We start from the raw sequence: 20,188 nt of genomic DNA, 5'->3' as shown, positions 1-20,188 counted from the left end.
GTGCTTCAAAGCCCACCTCACCCACACACTACAAATACAATTCTGATGGAGAAATATGATCCTTTATTTATTTATTTATTTATTTATTTATTTATTTATTTATTTATGTTATCTAAAAGTAATCCAATTTAGATATAGATCTACTGAGGGGGAAAATACTGGAGTCTTTGACTGTATGTAAATCCCTTAGGTTGCAAATAATATCCATCGTCCATGAGCCCAGTAGTGGATATTATTCGAGTGCATCTGTAGCGGGATCAAACTATGATAAGATGTGCATGTATGGGCTCAATGCTCTGGCTTCCATGTGGCCTCAGGGTTGGTGACGTCGGTGCAGTCGCAGCCGCTCAGGTGGACTCAGCATCAGCATCAGCATCAGCATCCCTCCGCTGGATGCAGAGAACCGGAAGTATGCTGCGGCGCGGAGGAAGCGTGGGGATTTTATTGTGTTGACGCTGTATCCGATCATAAACAGTTCCGTCCTCGGACCAGACCACGTCCATGTTTTTTTAATGTTATTTTGTCGTTGTTGACAGTGGCTGCCATGTTCCCGTCGTGTTGTTCTAAACCCGCGGAGAGCGGCGCTAAACGGAGCTCCATCGCTAAGCTGCTGCTCGGAGTCTTTGTGGTTTATATGCTGCACACCGTGTGGCTGCTGTACGGATTCCTCAACACCAAACCCTGCGATGGAGGCAGAGGAGAGACATGCATCGCCTCCTACCTGACAGCAAGACCCAGACTACAGGTTAGCACAGGCCTCTGTTTCTGATCCCTTATTTTTTTACTATTTCTTAACTTGTTTTAATGTTTTGTTTTAATGTTTTTTATTTCTTAACTTGTTTTAATGTTTTGTTTTAATGTTTTTTTAAATGCTTTTACTGTAATTGTATGCACCTGTAAAGCACTTTGAGTTGCCTTGTGTCTGAATTGTGCTATACAAATAAACTTGCCTTGCCTTGCCTTGCCTTGCCTTGCCTTAGTCCTCTTGGAAAATACACTAATCAGGGACACCTCATCTGCATTTCTGTAGGATACTATTACATGGGTCTGATTATTTAGTTGATACACTGCCCCTGCCTTCTCAATATGTTATAGCCAGTAATGCTCAGCATAAAGTCTAAAGCAAATCATGTGTTATTTGCAAAGCAGGCAGTCAATTAAAACCATGCATTTGAGTTTATTCAGATTAAATGAGCATTGTGGTTATTTATTTAAATATAAAGATAAAACATGTTTGTAACACACACAGCACACATTTATAATTGTAAGTAAGTGTAGTTTGAGGTCAGTTCAGTCATTTAAATAAACATAATGTACATATTTTTTGACAAAAAGTCATGTTTTTCTGTTTCATTTCTGTAGCTGCTTCTCACTTTGTAACTGGCTTTTCTAAAAATAGAAAGACTGCTTTGAATCTCTTCTTTTCTTCTCTTTCGGTTTTATCCAGCTGAGTGTCTTCACCTGCCTCGAGCCAGACAACAGCCAACTCAACCTTGCTGTAAAAATAGACCCATTTGACCCTCACTCCACATATGAGAGGTGGGTTTGACATGTTGGTGACATATTGTAGATGTAGAGATTTTTAGGTATGCCATAAAACGAACATCACTATTTATTGATGAGAGCAAAAAAGCTGATTTGCCCATGAGACTGGCTGCTTTTCCTCACTTACACCCCTCTCCCTCTCTCTCTCCTTCTAGGCAGGTGAATGTCTCTCTGCCGCAGGAGACCCGGGCTAACGGCACTCTGTATGCGGTCGTGTATGTTCACAAAGTCGGTGTTTCACCTCTGGAGGACAGCAGAGAAGTCCACCACGCAGCTCAGCTCACCACCTACATCGCTCCCACACACACTGAGGTGCAGAGAGACAATCAGAAGGTAAAATGTAATTCAATATCCGTCACAGTCCTATCATATTTCAGCCTACGTGTCATCTATACAGCACATTTAGACATGTGGCCCTGCTGCAAATAAGTCCTTTTTGTGGCTCCATCAGAGGCCCAGTCCTGTGTCCCACTGGAGACCTCACCTGTCAATCACGATGATGTCAGAGGACTTCACCTTCAACAAGGCGGGGCTTCCCAGTGATGTGCGGCGCTACATGAGAGTGTAAGTCACAGGGAGCTGTGGAGGTCAAAGACAGGAGATCAGAGAGAGGGCTGCTGCTGACTGCTGCTTTATTGCTGCTTCTTATCAGTTCACTCCAGCGCTTGAGTGGCTGTTTGTGAGAATATCCAACATACACTCACATTTCATACTGACATTTTTAATGCAGTTTTTTTCTGTTGGTGCAGACTTTGGACTTTTTATCAAAAGAACCTATACAACACACAGAAGGAAAGGGAAAAGATGATCTTTTGATGCAATAAACAGTAGACATTAAAAAAACTGACTGTTTATCAGCGGTTAGAAAAATCTAATGTACACTCAGTAAGTATAATTTGTTTATGCTCTCCTTGCAGCTCCACCAGGCTGTAAAAAAAAAGGACGTTTTATTGTGTTTAATGAGACTTTCTTCCTGTGTCTCCTTGAAGCTCTCAGGACGGCCGACAGATGATCTACCTCCCTCTGCTGCTGGTTAACGAGCTCAACTTCAGAGTCAGAGACCTCATGGTAGGACCGTTTCACACACTTTATCTAATGATTGCGTTTTGACTGCAATGACTCTGACCTTCAATCTATCTATTTATCCATACGCTCAAAGGAGATCAGCAGCAGCACCGTTCAGCTCCCTCTGACTGTGTCCTACGAGGGAATCTCTTTAAGGGGGTTCAGGTTCTGGGTACATCTACAGGACGTGGTTTATTCCCTGCGACAGTTTGGTGAGCTAATAAGATAACAGATATGTAATGATTTGGAGAGTTATGATTTTAAAAGACAGGTGGTCTGTAGTCTGCAACATTTTGGTGTACTCTCAAGTCTTTTTAAAAGTTCTGAGGCCAAATGATGAGTCCCAGAGACATTTTTTCATAATGTGTTGCAGTTTTTTAGACCTGGTAAAACCCTAAACAACTTTGCATACCACATAGTGAGGGGACCTAAACAACATGTGTGTTTATCCAGGCTTCACAGAGGAGAACGTAGACGAGATTAAAGAAACTTTGGTGGACTCCAACCTCTACCTGTTAGTGCTGACTGCGCTCATCACAGCTCTGCAAGTAAGATTATAAAAGATAATCAGAAAAGATCGTGACAACTCAGACATATTGGAAATGAAGCATTGTAAAATTCAATTTTTGTTTTTCCTTCTCTGTCTTTCTTCAGCTCATCTGTGAGTTCTTGGCTCTTAAAAACGACATCAGCTCGTGGAGAAAAAAGAAGAGCATGGTGGGAATGTCCAGGAAGTCTGGTGAGAAAATCATCACATTACATAAAGCTTGACTTTTTAAACTAGTTTGCAATACTACAGGCGCAGTCGCACAGGGCTTTCCAGCAGTTATGAAAGACATTAAATTATAGCTTTTGCCATAAATGGTTCAAATTAGCCTCTGCCTCTCCCCTCTCTGTCTGTAGTTCTGTGGCGTAGTCTGAGCACTTTGCTGATTTTCCTCCATCTGCTAGAGGAGACCAGTCTGCTGGTGCTGCTTCCTGTTGGACTGGGAGCGTGTGTCGAGGTATGTAGCATAATCGGTCCCCTCAAATAAAGATTAAAACAGACAAACTATACAAAACTAATCTGTCATCCCGGCAGGTATGGAAGGTGTTTAAAGTGTTTAACATCCAGTTGAAAAGCTCCAAACTCCACGTGAGTATGCTGCCATTTAGCCTTCTGCTCTCACATGTGTAAAACGATTTAATTTGATTGAATAGAAACATGTGATGCAGCCATGATGCATCTAACCTAAGACCTCCTCTGTCACTGTGTAGGTAAAAAAGCTGGATGAGGAAGAAAGAAAAACCGTGGAGTATGATACACAGGTACCAGTAGGTTTAAATCTTTTTTTTCTGTTGTTGTTAGAGTTCTGATTTTATATTCTGCCTCAATATTTTGTGTTTTTCTCCTCCAGGCGTCAAGATACTTGTCCTACTTGGTCTATCCTCTGTGTATCAGTGGAGCTATTTTCTCACTGGCCTACTTACGCCAAAAGAAGTGAGCTGATCACTTTATTTCATTTTCTGCTTTGACAAATAGTGGAAATGTTGCCAAATTACCCACACTACTTGTATAATTATTAAATGGTTACCATGTTGGTTCCTCTCCGCCTGCTGTACTTAAGTATTAAGCCATCAGATTTAAACCAGGTCTGAATGTTTCTTGAATAAAAAAGTTGTTTTTGATTTTAAAATCTATTCTAATACACTACAGACTCAGCAGCTACTTAACATACATTAGAAAGCTAGAACATGCACTAAATATACACTTCTGATTACTATATTATATTAATATATATTATTATATTAACAATGAATTGTGTTTTTTGACAGTTACTATTCCTGGTTGATCAACAGTCTGGTGACGGGTGAGTCGACTTACATCCAACAAAACAAGTTCATCTACATGATCCATGGGTTAATTTGTTGAGTTTTTCAGTGAACTTGTATTTTTGTCAGTTTTCCTTATTACATTAAAGGTTAAATGTACAGAATTTAGTGACCTCTAGCGGAGAGGTTGCAGATTGCATTCAGTGAAATATCCCTCATTTCACACTCCCCTATGGAAGCCTTAAAGGGCCATGCATTCATACATTTTATTTCCTCCGTTTTCCCGTGATAAAGAGTTAATTTCATTTGTTTTCTTGAGATCTCGAGTTATTATCTCGAAATAACAACTGCCCATTTCCCGAGATAACGGGATAATTTTCTCGAGATCTCGAGATAACAAAACTTTGTTTTCCCGAGATAACGATATAATTAATTCGAGATCTCGAGATAATGACTGTGATATGATAGGCCTGAGATTATGGAGACGCCCGGGACCTCATAGCTGGTCAGCTATGTAGTTAACGACGACATCAAGCTCACTTAGATTGCGCCGCCGATATAGCTGAAGCCTTGCTAACCATCTTTTTAGATTACGCACACTAATGTGTATATTATCTGTAATAGCAAGGCATAATGCTATTTCAGCCTGTGTCAGGCCTTGATTGAAAAGATATGTGACGCGGTGATCGATATGCTCCTGCTCCTCTGACATTGCTACACTGAATGATGTTTCCTGCAATGATTTAATATACTACACTTTCGTTTTGTTTTCTCAAGTCCTCAAATTAATTATATCGTTATCTCGGGAAAACAAAGTTTCGTTATCTCGAGATCTCGAAATAATTATATCGTTACCTCGGGAAAACAAAGTTTCGTTATCTCGAGATCTCAAATTAATTGTATCGTTATCTCGGGAAAACAAAGTTTCGTTATCTCGAGATCTCAAGAAAATTATCCCGTTATCTCGGGAAAACGGCAGTTGTTATTTCGAGATAATAACTCGAGATCTCGAGAAAACAAATGAAATTAACTCGTTATCACGGGAAAACGGAGGAAATAAAATGTATGAATGCATGGCCCTTTAAGGCTTCCGTTCTCCCCTGTGGTGGCTGCCAAAAACACTAAAGGTCCTCTCTAGAGACAGTGTTTGGTTTGTTGGTTTGACCATTCTGGGCTACTGTAAAACATGGCAGACGACTTGGCTCCCTCTGTAGATATTAAATACTCATTCTAATGTGAAGAAAACACAAGGATTCTCAGTTTGGGGTGATTATACACTAATGAAAACATTATTATGAATATTGTATTCCATTTCTGCCAATAGATCCTCCTAAATCCTTCACACTGGCCCTTTAACTGGAGCCCTTTACTTTAAAATTAGTCATTAGCATGCTGTATTGACACTTTAACTCTTCTCCTCTTAGGAGTGTATGCTTTTGGCTTCCTGTCTATGGCCCCACAGCTCTTTATAAACTACAAGGTCAGTCCTGCAACTGACGCAAATAATTCAAATATTGTAAATGTGTGTATGAGCTGTCCTCTGCTGTCTCTGCTGACACTGACATTTTGTGTTTCTCTGTCCCTCTCTGTGGATCAGCTGAGGTCTGTGAGCCACCTGCAGGGGACAGTGTTGATGTACAGAGTGAGTGTGTATATACAGCAAACAGTGACATACTTGGTCACTTACCTTAGTGGTTTTACTGCTGTCAGATCAACATTTTGATTCAGTTTTATCTTTTTAGTCTCTCGCTGATGAGTTCGTTATGAGTTCTCCTTCCTCTCCTCTGCAGGGAGTGAACACGCTGATCTCAGATCTGTGCTCCTGTGCCTCCCTCTTCTCCTCTTCTGGATCCTTCTCCTCCTCTCATCAGCTCTCCTGCTTCAGAGATGAGCTCCTCTTCTTCCTCTACCTCTACCAGCGAAGGTGAGACCCTCCGCACACACAGTACGACACAACATACACATTAGACAGAGCGTGTAAACACTGCAGGACTCAGACACTGCCAAACACATGCACAAATTTGGACACAACTGCTGGGTAGCAGACTTTCTGTGTTATTTCTTTTACTTTCTCTTATCAAATATATATGAAAAATACAAAGGACGCACAATAACATCCACCAGTGTTTATATTCACCATCCAGCTGAATGACTTCTGTCTGGATTTGTGCTCAAAGTTGGTGAAATAACAACGAAACAATCCTGCTTTCATCTCGTATCTCTACCAGGCGTTACGCCCACAAGGCCCGAAGGCGAGAGTCTGGAACCCACAGCAAGAAACTAAAGACTCAATGAAGAGAAGACGAATTCTTCTGCTTCCTTTTTCAGAAATTAGTGCACAACACAGAAAGACTGATGTGAAATGGAGACTCAGGCAGGCCACAGCATCTTCAAACTGATCCAAGCCGAGCTGTCCTGCTGCAGACTCCTCACTGCTGTACACTCCTGGTGCTGCAGCCTTTTGCTTCTCCTTTACTTCCACAGTGACTGAAGTCCCTCATACAGACTCTGTCTGCTGCACATGTCATGCTTGGCTAGTGGTTACCTTTCAAGAAGAATATCAACAGCATCATATCACCGGTCGTGATGTGCTTTGGCTTGATTTTGCTTTTTATGCACACATGGGAAGTTAGCGTATACAGTCCTGGGTCATACGATTGAACCACGATTGTCTCATTATAATTAACTTTAAGAAAAAAAAAATTATTTTACATAGTTTTTGTACAATTTGGTAACACTTTATAATAACATCATAAATAAATAGTGAATTTATAGTTAATTCAATTTTAGTTAATATTTATTTCACTGTTAACAAACAATGGAATGCTTTATAAACCATTAATGAAGCATTTGTTTATCGTAAAGCTGCAACTGATGTTTATAATATTTTGTAAATGGCTGAAAAATACTGTGCATCTCCAAACATTATTTGGATGGCTATTATAAAGCTGATGTTTATAAACCTGTACAAGTGGTTTTTAAGCATTTCGTTGTTTGTTAACAGTGAAATAACTTTTAACTAAAGTTGAATTAATCTGAAATGTACCATTTATTAATGATGGTTATTATAAAGTGACACCAAATATCACATTCTGTACTTTTTGCTTATTCCAGCATTTTACTGACGCTGAGGCTGCCCCTTATAAAAGCATCAAATGCCTAAAGAATAATTTAGGGTTAGGGTTAAAAGCATTTCCCTGAAACTATATGAAGCTTTACGCTTATATAAACAGAAATGTTAAAACACAAGACAACATCATTTTAGTGGTTGCACCAATTTATCCAATGAAAGTTATTTTGCACATTTCCCCCAATGACGTAATCTGACCAGCAACATAAAGCACTTTTTACCCTTCATCCAGTTTGATCTACCTGATGTGTAGATTTGATGTCAGTCTCATGTCTAAAATGTCGTTCGCTAGTCTTCTTCAGTTTTGTCATCCTTAATGTTCCTGATGTCTGAGACACTTATCTCATTATCTACGTACTGTACAAATATTTTAAAATGACTTTACTTTGCAATGTTAACATAAAAAAACAGACTGCGCTATCGCCAGCAGTTTGGTTACTGACTGCAGATATCCTGATTGCATGTGTCTATGAAATCCCTGCAATGCATTTTGACTTCCAACATACAGTATAGCCACGGTATACAGTATACAGTATCGGTCTGTTCCCTTTCGCTCAGCACACAACCATTTATCGATATGGAGGGTCTAAACTCAGCACGGTATTGATCTGTCCGAATGTTATCAGGCTGTGCTTGTGCTTGTATTACTCTGACCTCTGAGATCATTTCTGCTTCTTTGCTGACTGAACTGCTTGAGCTGGAGAATAATTTAATGAATTTAAATCAGTTTTTAATTATTTAAATTTTTCAGTTTCATTGATTTGGCAATGCACCCTCTGCTTGTTATTTTTTTTTACAATATGAAATAAAGGTTTATTCAAATTCGAATAAATCAGCTGCTGTGTGTATGGATTGTTGTACATGGACAGTACGTGTGTGTGTGTGTGTGTGTGTGTGTCTATCAACACGTGCAATCAACAGAGAAACCAACACAGACAGCAGACTGGTAATTATGGCTTGACTGGTTTCTGATAATGTGTGTGTCTGTGTGTGTGTGTTCAGATTTGCCGTCAGGAAATTCATGTTGAATGGAAAAAAAAGGGTGTGTTTGTGCATGTGTGTGCTGTGTGTGTGCGTGCTGGGTGTGTAGCGGTGCATTCCTGCGTTAATGCTGGACAGCTGTGATGTGACAGATATGAGGATGACGTGAGTTCCAGTCTGAGATATTTAAAAAAAATCTAAATATTAATCTAGTGAAAGGTTAATTACATAAATGCTGTTTTTTTAAAATTTGTTATTATTGAGTGACTGGGATCACAGGCGACGTTAGTCAGAGGTGGTTTGATGATGTTTGTCAGTTAAGTTTTTGCCTTTTCAGGACCTCATTTGTGCAGCTTTATTGTTTTCAGGAGCAGGTGGAAGGCAGGAGACAAAATCTGTCCATAATTTAGTCTGAGTGATGCAGCATGGCTAAACATTTGGTTTTAATGCAATCTTCACTGACTAACACATTAGAACCTAAGATTTGTTATTTATGTCTGTGGCTCATTATTTGCCCAAATGATTTGCAGCCAAAGTAAAATGTTAATACATTTGTTTAAAAAGGTTAGTACATTTTTAAACCTGTAACCAGGTTGTAAACACCATAAACATATGAACACCCTTTAAGTTGACAGGCTGGTGACCAAACACTTGCCTATTATTGACCTGATGAATATATAGTTTAAAATTAAACTGGCAATAGACAAGTTTGTTGCTCCGACGTGCCATTATAAAGTATATTTTGACTGCACAATATAATGTATAAGAATAATGAAACCATCAGCATTTACACTGGTTCCCCAAACAACGCTATTAAGAGACAAAGTGAAACCAAACTTCATTCAAAATCACACTGACATTTACAAAATGTTAACAACCTAAAGCCTTGAAATCTCAACAGTCACAGTGTGGCTCATTTATTTTGGTTGATAAGGAATTACGTTTTTAGAAAAACAATATAATGTTTATTAAGTATTTAAGGTTTTTGTGACGTTTTTACCATTTCCCTCAGATAGCCCTAGATCAGTGTTTTTCAGTGCTGGTTCTGCATGTTTGAGATGTTTCCCTGCTCCACCCTGCCTGATTCAAATGGATGGCTCATTATCAGGCTTCTGCAGAGCTTCATATTGTCATTTGATACATTATTATAAAAATACAAACTATAGTTGCTTTAATGTCGACACTTTAATCCTGTTTTTCTTATTTCAGCCCTTTCTCCTACTATATGTTTTCATAGAGGTCGTTGTTGGACAGAAATGGGGGTTACCTCTCAGCTAAAGAAAGGAATCGCTTGGAGAAGTCCTGCAGCACAGGTTGAGCTGAACACACTGAAAGTCATGATATAATTCTTTCTCCATCAGGCTGCAGAGAGACACTGCTTCCACTCAATAGCCATATTGTATCTGTGATTGACAGAAGATAAATATAGGACAAGTATCAGTGAAACCCTGGTGAGATCTAGGAATGTCCTGTACACACATACACACACATGCAGGACAACATGTATGAGATGCTTTCAGTGAGATGACATGATGATGGACGATGATGTGGGTGGAACTGCTGCTTCTATAAAACAAACAACAGGAACCACACACGCTCACACGCAGAGCCGGACACACCAGGTTCAGGTGGCAAGAGACAGACACCTGTCAGGAAGATGCTGCTCAGCCTCGTCGCTCTCCTCTCCCTCCTCGTCTCTCCAGGTTTGTAAAGTCAATGTCGAACTGTGGGTCAAAGTGTCAGGAGCTTTTATACACAGGCAGGGTAAAATCACTTAAAGATGCAATGTGTAACTTTTTTTAAGTATCATTTTTGGTTGAGTTGTCCTTTATTCTTGAACTGTCGGACTTCTAGAAGGGTGATGAGCTGTTTTTGTTCTCACCTTGCCGTTAAAGTACATCTAAAATGTTCGGTCTTACAAACAGCTGGTCCATGTATCAGCAGCTCTTTCTCTTTGTTTGTTTAAAGGCCTGTAAAAAAAGTTGCAGTGTATAATTCAAGAGATTAAGAGGTTTTATTATTCGGATGGCTGTGTTGCTAGAATTTTATCTATCAGTGCATATTTTTCACTGTGGAGGACTGCTCTTTCTTTATCTTGATTTTGAACGTGTGCCAGAGGTTTAGACATGTTTTAAAGACCTTAAATGTATTTACCGTTTGTTTCAGTGGCTCCAGAGGAAACTTAGTAATACAAGAAGGGTGTAACTAACATCAAGGTTTTGTTGAAGATTTATGACTTTGTGCACTGGATAAAAAAGAAGAGATGTTTTAATGATAGCCTTAAAGTTTTTGGCCTTCAGCGTATACAGTGTGTTATTTTGTTCTCCTCGGGTTGCTCTCGTCTAATTAACGCCATTATGGTGCGTAGACAAACGTTAGGTGTGCATGTGTTTACTGCAGAACAATAAACTGTGACTGGGAGGAACAGAATGCAGTGTCCTTTTCAATACTTAATAATAGTACAATTATAAAAGCAAGCCTGACAAGTTTTGACAATACAGTCTTTGGGAGTAGCTGTCAGTCTATTTTAGGGAATTTTTGATGAGACTTTATAGTTTATCATAAAGGTTTCTGCAGTTCTGTAATTTCCTTCCTTTATAGTCAGACTGAAACTAAGTCTGCAGAGGTTCAAACATACGTTTTAATTTAAGGCTTCGTTGGTTTGTTTTAATGCACACGCAGACGATCAGGAGACAGATCTTGATTCTGAATGCTTCCAGTGTTAGATAAGGAACAACCCCGTGAAGGCACTGCCTCCATTCTCTGGATTCCTGTCACAAACCCAGAAAAGACTGTCAGATCCCATTAGAGTCAAGTCAATTCTACTTTAGTCTTATATGATTTTCAAACTTTACCTCAGTGAGGGGTTAGTCCTGACTTCATTAAGATTCTCCCCTTCTCCGCATCAAGTATATGAACATTCTAAATCCAAGACAATTGTGAGGAGAAGACACCATGAACTAAAACAAGTGAGTAAGTGAAAAAAATAAAGAGGATTTTCCCTGACCCTTTCTATGATGAGGCGAAGCATGCACTTTACCACCGATAACCAACTAAACCATCAATTTTAGGGCTGCAACTATTATTTTCTCTATAATTTAATAGTTGACAACTAATCATATCATCGTAGCAGCTCAGGTCAACTTGATATTAAAATGTCAAAAATGTAAAAATACTGATGAGATAAATATCCCAAAATGTCAGTCTAGATATTGTTTCTCTTGGTTAAAGCCTCTGAACATGACCCAGTGTTTTTTTTTTTTTTTCAATCAATGGGCACCTTGTTTGTGGCATCTCTTATTTTTAAAAAAAATCTGACTTGTGTCTCTATTTTTACCTTGTTTCTTGTGCCTGCAGTGCTGTCGTTGGAGTGCTATGTCTGCAGTTCTTCTCCCACCAATGAAATATGCAACAATAACAGTCAGGTGTGTCAGGCGCCGCTGGACACCTGCATGACTACTGTCGACATTTTAGGTAACAAAGAAACACAACATCTGAACCCTGGTCAAGAATATAAAGAAGACAGGCTCTAAGTAGGCCTCAGTATACCTGTGTTGACAAGGCACTGAATTTAAAAGCAGTGGGCTCAGATATTACTTGAACTAAAGCACTGAGCATCCTCTAAAAATATGGGAAGAACTATTTTGTCCAAAATATCTTCAATACCATGCTGTGTCTCTCTCTCTCTCTCTCTGTGTGTGTGTGTGTGTGTGTGTGTGTGTGTGTGTGTGTGTGTGTGTGTGTGTGTGTGTGTGTGTGTGTGTGTGTGTGTGTTGTTTAGGCGCCACGACAGCCATAGTGAAGCAGTGTGCCAGCATGGCCACGTGCACCGGAGCCGCCTCGAGTGCCTCAGTCGACGCAAACGGAAATGGAAACATCGTCAACTGCTGCAACAGCTTTAACTTGTGTAACTTCAGTGGAGCCGAGTCCATTAAAATACACACATACACACTGCTGCTTTTGACTGGGGGTGTCGTTTTCCTGCTGTCACACTGAGATCAAATCAGTGCTGTCAATAGCTAAGTTATACACTGCTGATCTGTATAGAAAAGTGTCTGATAGAATGTAATATAATGCATCATGTATAGACTGTAAATCAGTTGTAGATTATTCTTTAAATGTGGCTGTTGTATGTGAATGTTAATTTCTATGTGAAATTATGGCTTTGATACTCAATACAGGTTTTCAGCATTGTTCTTGCACTTAATATGTCCTTTGACATGTCAGGAATGTGAAAAGCACGGACTCATGGAAGAGACGTGGAGAGACAAAGTTTTTTTGCAAGATCTTGCAAAAGTACATTTTCTTTTCCACCTGGATTTTTTTTTTACCCCCCCCATGTCCCTCCCAGAGCTCCCTACTTATCCATCCCTAATAAGTCACAATCTGACGCAGTGAAAGGCATCAGGAATAAATATTATAACCACAGAAATAGCCAATCTTCACTCTGATGGTCTTGTTTGCTTATGAAGGTCACATAGAGTCATCAGTATTAAACGGAGACTGTTTCATAATCAGTTAAAAGATGGAGATATAAAACCTGAAATGTAGATCTTTTAAATAAACCTCTATCATGTGTAAGAATGTGGACAGTCAGATTTCCATTTTGTCATTATTTTATTTCATTGGGTTTTTTTTTCCTCCTATTTGACAAGATGGCTGATTTAGCCCAGAAGACAAAATAAAAACCAGTGTTTACTAGTACGAGTTCTGTACAATTCACCAGTGATACACACCAGTATAGCTTACAATATACCAACATGAGCAGATTTACGCAACAACAAGGAGATAAAATAGATTGTTTGGTTGTTTTGTTTTTTTACAGTTTTTTATTTTTTTTATTTTTCATCCCTATTAAACCCAGATATCTGATATTTGATAGTGTCATTGCTGGCTAAACATGAAAAACCAATCTGGGTGAAATAGGGTTAAAAAAAAAAAAAAAAGTTAAGATTTTTTTTTTTGGTGCTGTGCAAATATGCTCTTCTCCATACCAGTATATCATGCTATACCAGTACAGTCACCAGTATGTTTCATATAGCAGTATGTCATACTCCATGTGGGGTCAGTATTAACAAAGACACGTGTGATCAGCTGTATTTCAGTTCAGTGTTTTGTGTCCGCAAGACAAGTTCCAGTCGTGTGGCTCCACATTTCATGTGTGTTTGTTTCCCTGTTGTTACAAGGGACATCTTTAAAGAGTTACACCTGACAGAAACTGGGACTCAAAGCACAAAGGTTCCAGTTGTGAGGTTTCGTTTGTGTCCCCGGGGAAATTCACTTTGTGACACTGGTGGGTGAGGGGACAGTTAAAGGTGTGACACCAGTCTTACACAAGAACAACTGAACGATATTGGACCTGTAGGCGAGGGGAGAGAAGAGGAGACACTGTCCTCACAGAAAAATCGGCAAAGTCAAGCTCAGTGACCAGTCTGAGACATGATGCTTCCTCTTCCTTCGCGATAAATAGGAAGTATCCAGACTGAATCCTCACATTTTTTTTTTTCCATTTTTGCTCATCAGAGTCAATGCTGGGATTGTATATCAGTACAGACGAAGAAGACTGCTGAAAACAACACAAAAAACATGGAGCCAGCCAATAAAAAGAGTACACTAAATTGAGAGTTGGGAGTTTCCTGTCTGCAGCGTTTCACCCAGACAGAGTTGGATTCTTCACATTTGGAGTCTTTAAAACCTGCTCGGAGATGAGCTTAGGAAGACTTGAGGAAGGAGGACAGTGAGAAGAAAAGGAAAGAAAAGTGAGTGAACCAGAGAGGAAAGAGGAGGACAGTTGACATGTTCTTTCCATCTCTTCCTCCGTCTCCTCTACAATTTCTGAGTCTATAAATAAAACCTGCTGAGACAGAGGGAAGACGGGAATGGATGGAAAAGAGAAACAGGAGGAGCGACGGAGGGGTGGGTGGCCGTTGTTGAAGCATCAGCTCGAAGCACCACCAACTGAATTGAAAACATCTGGTTTGATCTGCCCATTCAAAAGAATCCGTGGTGATGTGGAGGTATTTCAGCTGAGCAGAAGGTTCACATCGAGGGGTAAAAACACATGATATCAACAAATGTACGGCTGACGGCGAAGTCTATTTCCGTGGTGAAGATTCATGCAGATATGTTGCAGATCAAACGCAGTCCAATCAGGTTCTGATGGCTTTGCTTGAGAGTTGTATTCCACTCAGACTAACCCAAGTCCAGATCCAATTGCTCCCATGATAGTTCTCCAGGTTCAGACCCATCATCACCCAAAGTCATCACTCTTCCTCCTTTCAACATTATATTCCAGTCCAAAGAGAGTGAAGCTGCCAAGTCCCTGATTCAGGAAGTGTTTTTGCTCTGTTAGAAAGTCACAGTGGTGGAGAATTGACTACCGCAGCTTACACAGGATTCCACATCTAATGATTCTTCACGGACTGTTGTCAAAGTGTCAGAGCCGCTGTTTTCTCCAGCTGCTCTCACATATCACGATTGACGTCATTAATCCAGGAGTCTTTAGTTCTCCACTGCTAACAGCAAACGCTGCTGTCTCCTAAATACCAGACCAGCTCCTGTTGGTCAGCTCAGCTGAGGCGGGGCTAGTGTGGGCGGGAGTGGGCCATCATCTTGAGCCGTGATTGGTCGATGACATCAAGCAGGTTCTTGGCGTCGACTGCAAGAGCGTGAGCCGCTGTCAACATCTGTTTCTTGTAGTCCTGCTGGAGACTAGGACAGAGCAGGAATACACACATCACTCATAGAGATTGGTACAAATGGGTATGAATGAATGAGTAGGACAATATCAAAATGTCAGACTTTGGCTCCCCCTTGTGATAGCATCAAAAAATCCACTGTGGCAGACAGCTCATGTCCTTCGGTGAAAATGTTACTTTTTCTATTTTTGTTTTCCCATTTTTCCAAACAGTAGCTCTATTTCCGTCGAATTGTCAAGATGCAATCTTTTGAAATGTTGCACACAAAAAAAGGAAATGTAAATTAGGTAAGTTTCCATGAACTGGTTTGGAAAGAATTATTATAGGCTATGCAAAGCATAGTTTTGTCATAAGATAATGGCATAGGCCACGTTGAGTAGAACAGTAGAGGTTCCCAACTAGAGACAATAGGAGTTGGTTTGCCAAGCTCAAAAAAGAAGAAAAACAAGGCACGTCGCCTCGGACATCTACAAGTGAATGTGGGAATTATTTTGTGAATGGGAATATTTGGTAAGACAGTGACAGTGGACACGACTTCATCTTGCTCATCAGTCATGTCAGAAATTATTGGAAAATACTTTAAGCACATTCATTGTCTTTAAAAAAGGCAAAAACACTTCAATTGAGGCTAAAAACATTTTTGCAAAATTCTGTTTTTTGTTTTTTTGGGGGGTATTGTGCTGTTTCCATCAACCATGGGAACACAACTACTGCCTAATTAGTATCTTTTAGTATTTAACTGAATTTATTAAGTGATATCAAAAGGTATATTAACAAGCCCTGTGATTGACTGCAGCCATTAAAAGAATAAACACAAGAAACTTTAATACAACTAAAATAAAGCAGTTAGGTGTCTATTACATAAAAATGTCATGATGCCTTTCAACCTAAAACACAGGATGGAAACTATTCTGAAGGTAAATTTTGAACCTACCTGGTCATCACATATTGTTGGGCTAACTTCATCTTTCCAATCAGCTCTGCCAAGTCAGAGTTCAAGAGTTTCTGTGCCATCTCAATCTGTTGAAGAAAAACACGGCACTAAATAGACCTGTGATACTAGCCAACACTTGCGCAAATGACAATGACAATGATTGTGTGATTGTGTGTGTGTGTCTTATTACCTCTCTGTGTGTACTGGCTGGGAGTTGTGGTAGAGTCTCATCCACTGTGGCCAATAACGTCCTTAATGCCAGACCCACATCCTTAAAAAAACACGAGAGATTAGAATCTAAATAACATTTCCTAAACAGATAAAATGCACAATTATGCACTAGCACCAGATGCAACCTATTTAGTGTTTGTAGAGAAACGCTAATTCACACCTGTCCACAGAAGACTTTTTCAAAAGTTCAAATAGAAAGAAGAAAAGACAAAAAAGGAAAAGGAAAATGAAAAATACAATACAATTAAGAAGAACATAAGCTGAAATGACTCCTGAGGAGACTTCAATAATTAAAATCAATGTCGAGTGAGGTTAAAAGGTCAGAGCTGTAGAGTCTGGTTATATTATGAATCATAAGTTATTCATCAGGAAAATTCAGACATCTGGAGAGTTGTACAGTGTCATCGAATCAAAACAGTGTGTCACAGTGATCAAGAGAAGATGATATACAACTATATAAACAGAAAAGCACTAATCTTTGTAATGCTTTCAAATACAACTCTGAGAAGCACTGATTAATTTTAAAAGCTAATGAGGAGAGCTGTGATAAATGTGTCTCTGTTACCTTGACCATGGGAACGTATTCCTCTGGAGGAGCTGGCTGAATCTTGCTCGACATCTCGATCACAGCTTTAACCAGTCCTGTCACGTTCTCGTACACCTTGTCGTTGGAGCGGTCCAGGTTGGCGGTTGGGGGCGGGCTTATCTCCTGGGGCTGCAGCTGAACCGTGAGAGAACAAGAAGCAGTGAGTCACAGGCTGAGTGAACACACAAAGACCCACAGGTCTGCGGGGGGACTGGGGCTGTGAGAATGATCCACAGAAAACAAGGTGAGACGATGTTGATGAAAATTATGAGCCTTCTTATATCAAAACATCTGTTGTAATTATAGTTAAGAGTTGACTGTAGAGATCCTGCACGATTATAGTGACATACATGAATCATTCCTTTGTTAACCAAGGACCTTCTGCACAGGAGGATGGATGCAGAAAGTTAAATCATTTAAGTTTACACAAAACGGATTATTAATATTTAGATAGTTTGAGAAGAAGAAGAGAGGCCACAACTGCTGAGCTACAAAGATCAAACTGTCATGCAGGTTATTGAGTACATTAATGAGTGAGTGAGTGAGTGAGTGAGTGAGTGAGTGAGTGAATGAAGGTAGGAAGGTTATCAGATTTATGATATTCTTCAAAAAATATTACATGTAGTTCTCTATTCTGGCCACTAGATGGCAATGGCACACTGCTACAACTAGGTATGATTTAATCAATTTAACTCACAACCTGAGCTGAGTTAAAAACTGATTTATCATAAGACCTTTTTTTTCATCCTATAGTAAATCTTCCAACTCACTCCGTCTCTTTTTACTCTCTGTCCTTTCATCATCTTCTATTCTCTCTTATGTTAAGCGGACCTCCCTTGGCCCTGAACACTTTTATTTGCCTTCTCTAAATCCATTTCTGCAACTAAATCAGTCTTTCAGCACTACAAAATGCAATCCTGTGTACCTAACCACATATATTTTTGAGATATTTTTATCGTCGTCAGTCAAAATGCTCAATCTCAACATTGTACGTTACATTGTATGTTATGCCCTGCGGCTACTGCATCAAATATTTGTCTAAAAAAAACAAAAGCAAAACTAGCTGATCCTACTGTAATGATTTTAAGACTGCAGCAAGAATGTGTTTGACATGGAAAATACTAAAAGGAAGTCAATTGAGTTTGTATTAACAAGTCAACAATTAAAAATCACAAATTTGGCTCAAAAGGGGAAAGGGTTGTAGGACACCCTCCATCATTAAGACTAAGAAAAATTTCCAGAAAAATGGGAATAAAAAGGAAGAAACTTTACATAGAGCAACAGAAGAGGCACCTCTTCTATTTATCAGATGTATTATCATTCTCTGATCATATCCAAAAGATAAAGATAAACCTCCTAGCCTACACCTAAGCCTTAAAGAACTACATGATTAGTGCATATTTAGTTTTAAGCGTGCGTGATTAAAGGTAAATAATTCTGAAGAATCTCAAGTGGGATAGAGGATTAAATACTGCTATTGTAAGAACTAACACAACTACGTAGATCTGATTTGTTAGTTTGGAAGGAAAATGACAGCAACAAAAAACCTGACTGGTGTCTACACAACAAAGGGAACTGCAGGATGAACTAAATGAGTGTGTATGTTTATATGAGAACACTGCAGATGATTTAATTTGTTGGACAGAAAACTCAAACAAGTGACGGACGGTCATGACCACATGAATGGACGCGTGATCAAGTCGTAGACAAGACGCACAGTAAACACACACAGACAGTGTGCTGCTTACCCGCCAGGGCTGGGGATCAACAGTAAGGCAAAGTGCAGGAGGAGGGGAGGAGGGAGGGAGGGAGCAGCCAAAGGAAAAGAAGAAAATATTAACGCTTTAAGTATGAAGAAACATGCAACCTATAAATGGTAAATCTTTGTTATTTCTTATAGGTTCTTTCTTTATATTCTCAGTTCTTTTTTATTAGTATGTCTTTATGCATGTTTGTGTGTGAGTATTTTTGTTTTGGGTTTTTGTGTGTGCTACTGTGTGTGTGTGTACCTTGACTCCATCATTGTAGCTGTCTCCAGTATTTAGACAGGCCAGACTGCCCACTTGGCTCTGGGCCCCGGGTCGAGGGGGTTTCTTTGGGGGAGCTGCGTGCTCTGCAGGAAACAACAAATAAAAGTAAAAAAAAAGATTTATCTTACAGTTTTACAATCTCATACAAGATCTGGACAGATTGTACTTGTCTGTTCATCAGTAGCTGCTCAGCAGCTCAGCTTGAATTAGACATGCACTGTCAATGTTTTTTCTTTAGTTTTTTTTTGAAGAATTTCAGCATGAAATCCCAACTAAGTTCTCCCAACTGGATAAAGGCTTTTTAACCTTTCTGCCAAAAGAGTGAATCTTGAATCTTTTGTTTTGCTCTTACCGAAGAGCACTTTCATCACATTTTGTTTAAACTTTGTTCAGAACATTATGACCAGTAATCGTTTAGTCTATGAAAAAATAAAAAAGGTGATGTCATAAAAGTCTTGTTTTGTCTGTTCAACAGTCAAATAAAACATAAAACAAAGATATGCAGAAGATCCCCACATATGAGAAGCTGGGACCTAAAAATGTTTGGTGTATTTGCTTATTAAACATCTGAAACAACTACTTAATTATCAAAAACTCATGGCAATTACTTCTCCATGGATTGTTCGGTGGCCTTGAGGGTCAAAACACAACGACATTTCACGTCCATGATGAAAACAGAATAGAAAAATAGTTTTGAGTGCAGTGGGGGAAAAAAAACCAGTTCCTTAAATAAAGAAATAAAAAACGTCCTTTACAATCTCAATCACAACTGTAAAGCTATTTTAAGATGAATGTTTTCTTCGTATTCGCCTGCCTTGAGGGTGCTCGCTAGCTGGCCAAAAGGGCTGCACAGTTCACAGTCACATCTGTCATATTGTGGCAACAGACTGTGAACTCAGACACTGACACAGACTATCTGCTGGTATTGGGAGATACAGAATCTGTATACAGATGGTGTATAAGAGCTAAACAGAGCTATGCTATATGTGTGAACTACATACTTTGGGAGATTAAGAGACAGAGAGAGGAAGTGAGAAAAAAACAAAAGTGGTTGTGTGGCTGCAATTACAGATGGTTAGAGGCTTGTGTATTACCTGGTTTGCCAACGGGTTGGTATATGTGCTGGTTTCCTGTCTGCACAAACAAACAAACATAACAACAAAGCATTGGGTTAGC

General features: G+C 39.4%; 2 protein-coding genes across 3 annotated transcripts in view; one reads left to right on the top strand and one right to left on the bottom strand.

Annotated features, from left to right (window-relative positions):
• The first annotated feature begins 544 nt into the window (after nt 1–544).
• Nucleotides 545–6,729, top strand: LOC141012419 (lipid scramblase CLPTM1L-like). Its single transcript, XM_073485895.1, has 17 exons — nt 545–745; nt 1,448–1,539; nt 1,701–1,878; nt 1,997–2,109; nt 2,535–2,613; nt 2,705–2,822; nt 3,064–3,158; nt 3,265–3,349; nt 3,514–3,614; nt 3,692–3,745; nt 3,868–3,918; nt 4,008–4,090; nt 4,426–4,460; nt 5,847–5,902; nt 6,020–6,064; nt 6,213–6,346; nt 6,651–6,729. Exons 1-17 carry the CDS (start codon nt 545–547, stop codon nt 6,715–6,717), a joined length of 1,587 nt encoding a protein of 528 aa, XP_073341996.1. The 3' UTR covers nt 6,718–6,729.
• A 6,402-nt stretch (nt 6,730–13,131) lies between these two features.
• The window catches only part of LOC141011737 (focal adhesion kinase 1-like), a 66,472-nt gene continuing 59,415 nt past the window's right edge, over nt 13,132–20,188 (bottom strand). For both annotated transcript variants that reach the window (XM_073484999.1, XM_073485000.1), the window contains 6 exons: nt 20,107–20,146; nt 18,992–19,095; nt 16,962–17,117; nt 16,356–16,436; nt 16,166–16,251; nt 13,132–15,244 (listed from right to left, as the gene is read on the bottom strand). In XM_073484999.1, the coding sequence (XP_073341100.1) occupies nt 15,118–15,244; nt 16,166–16,251; nt 16,356–16,436; nt 16,962–17,117; nt 18,992–19,095; nt 20,107–20,146 (594 nt within the window). In that variant the 3' untranslated portion in view covers nt 13,132–15,117. The remainder of the gene's footprint in view (nt 15,245–16,165; nt 16,252–16,355; nt 16,437–16,961; nt 17,118–18,991; nt 19,096–20,106; nt 20,147–20,188) is intronic.

The sequence above is a fragment of the Pagrus major genome, chromosome 17 (assembly GCF_040436345.1).
Source record: "Pagrus major chromosome 17, Pma_NU_1.0".
Taxonomy (NCBI): domain Eukaryota; kingdom Metazoa; phylum Chordata; class Actinopteri; order Spariformes; family Sparidae; genus Pagrus; species Pagrus major.
This window is presented reverse-complemented; position numbering and strand designations above follow the sequence as displayed.

Bases quoted from the DNA above. Each gene is read 5' to 3' on its own strand.
- LOC141012419 (XM_073485895.1), top strand. From the start codon at position 545: ATGTTCCCGTCGTGTTGTTCTAAACCCGCGGAGAGCGGCGCTAAACGG. The intron at 746-1,447 runs GTTAGCACAGGC...GGTTTTATCCAG, and splicing joins CAGCAAGACCCAGACTACAG to CTGAGTGTCTTCACCTGCCT. The intron at 6,065-6,212 runs GTGAGTGTGTAT...TCTCCTCTGCAG, and splicing joins GGACAGTGTTGATGTACAGA to GGAGTGAACACGCTGATCTC.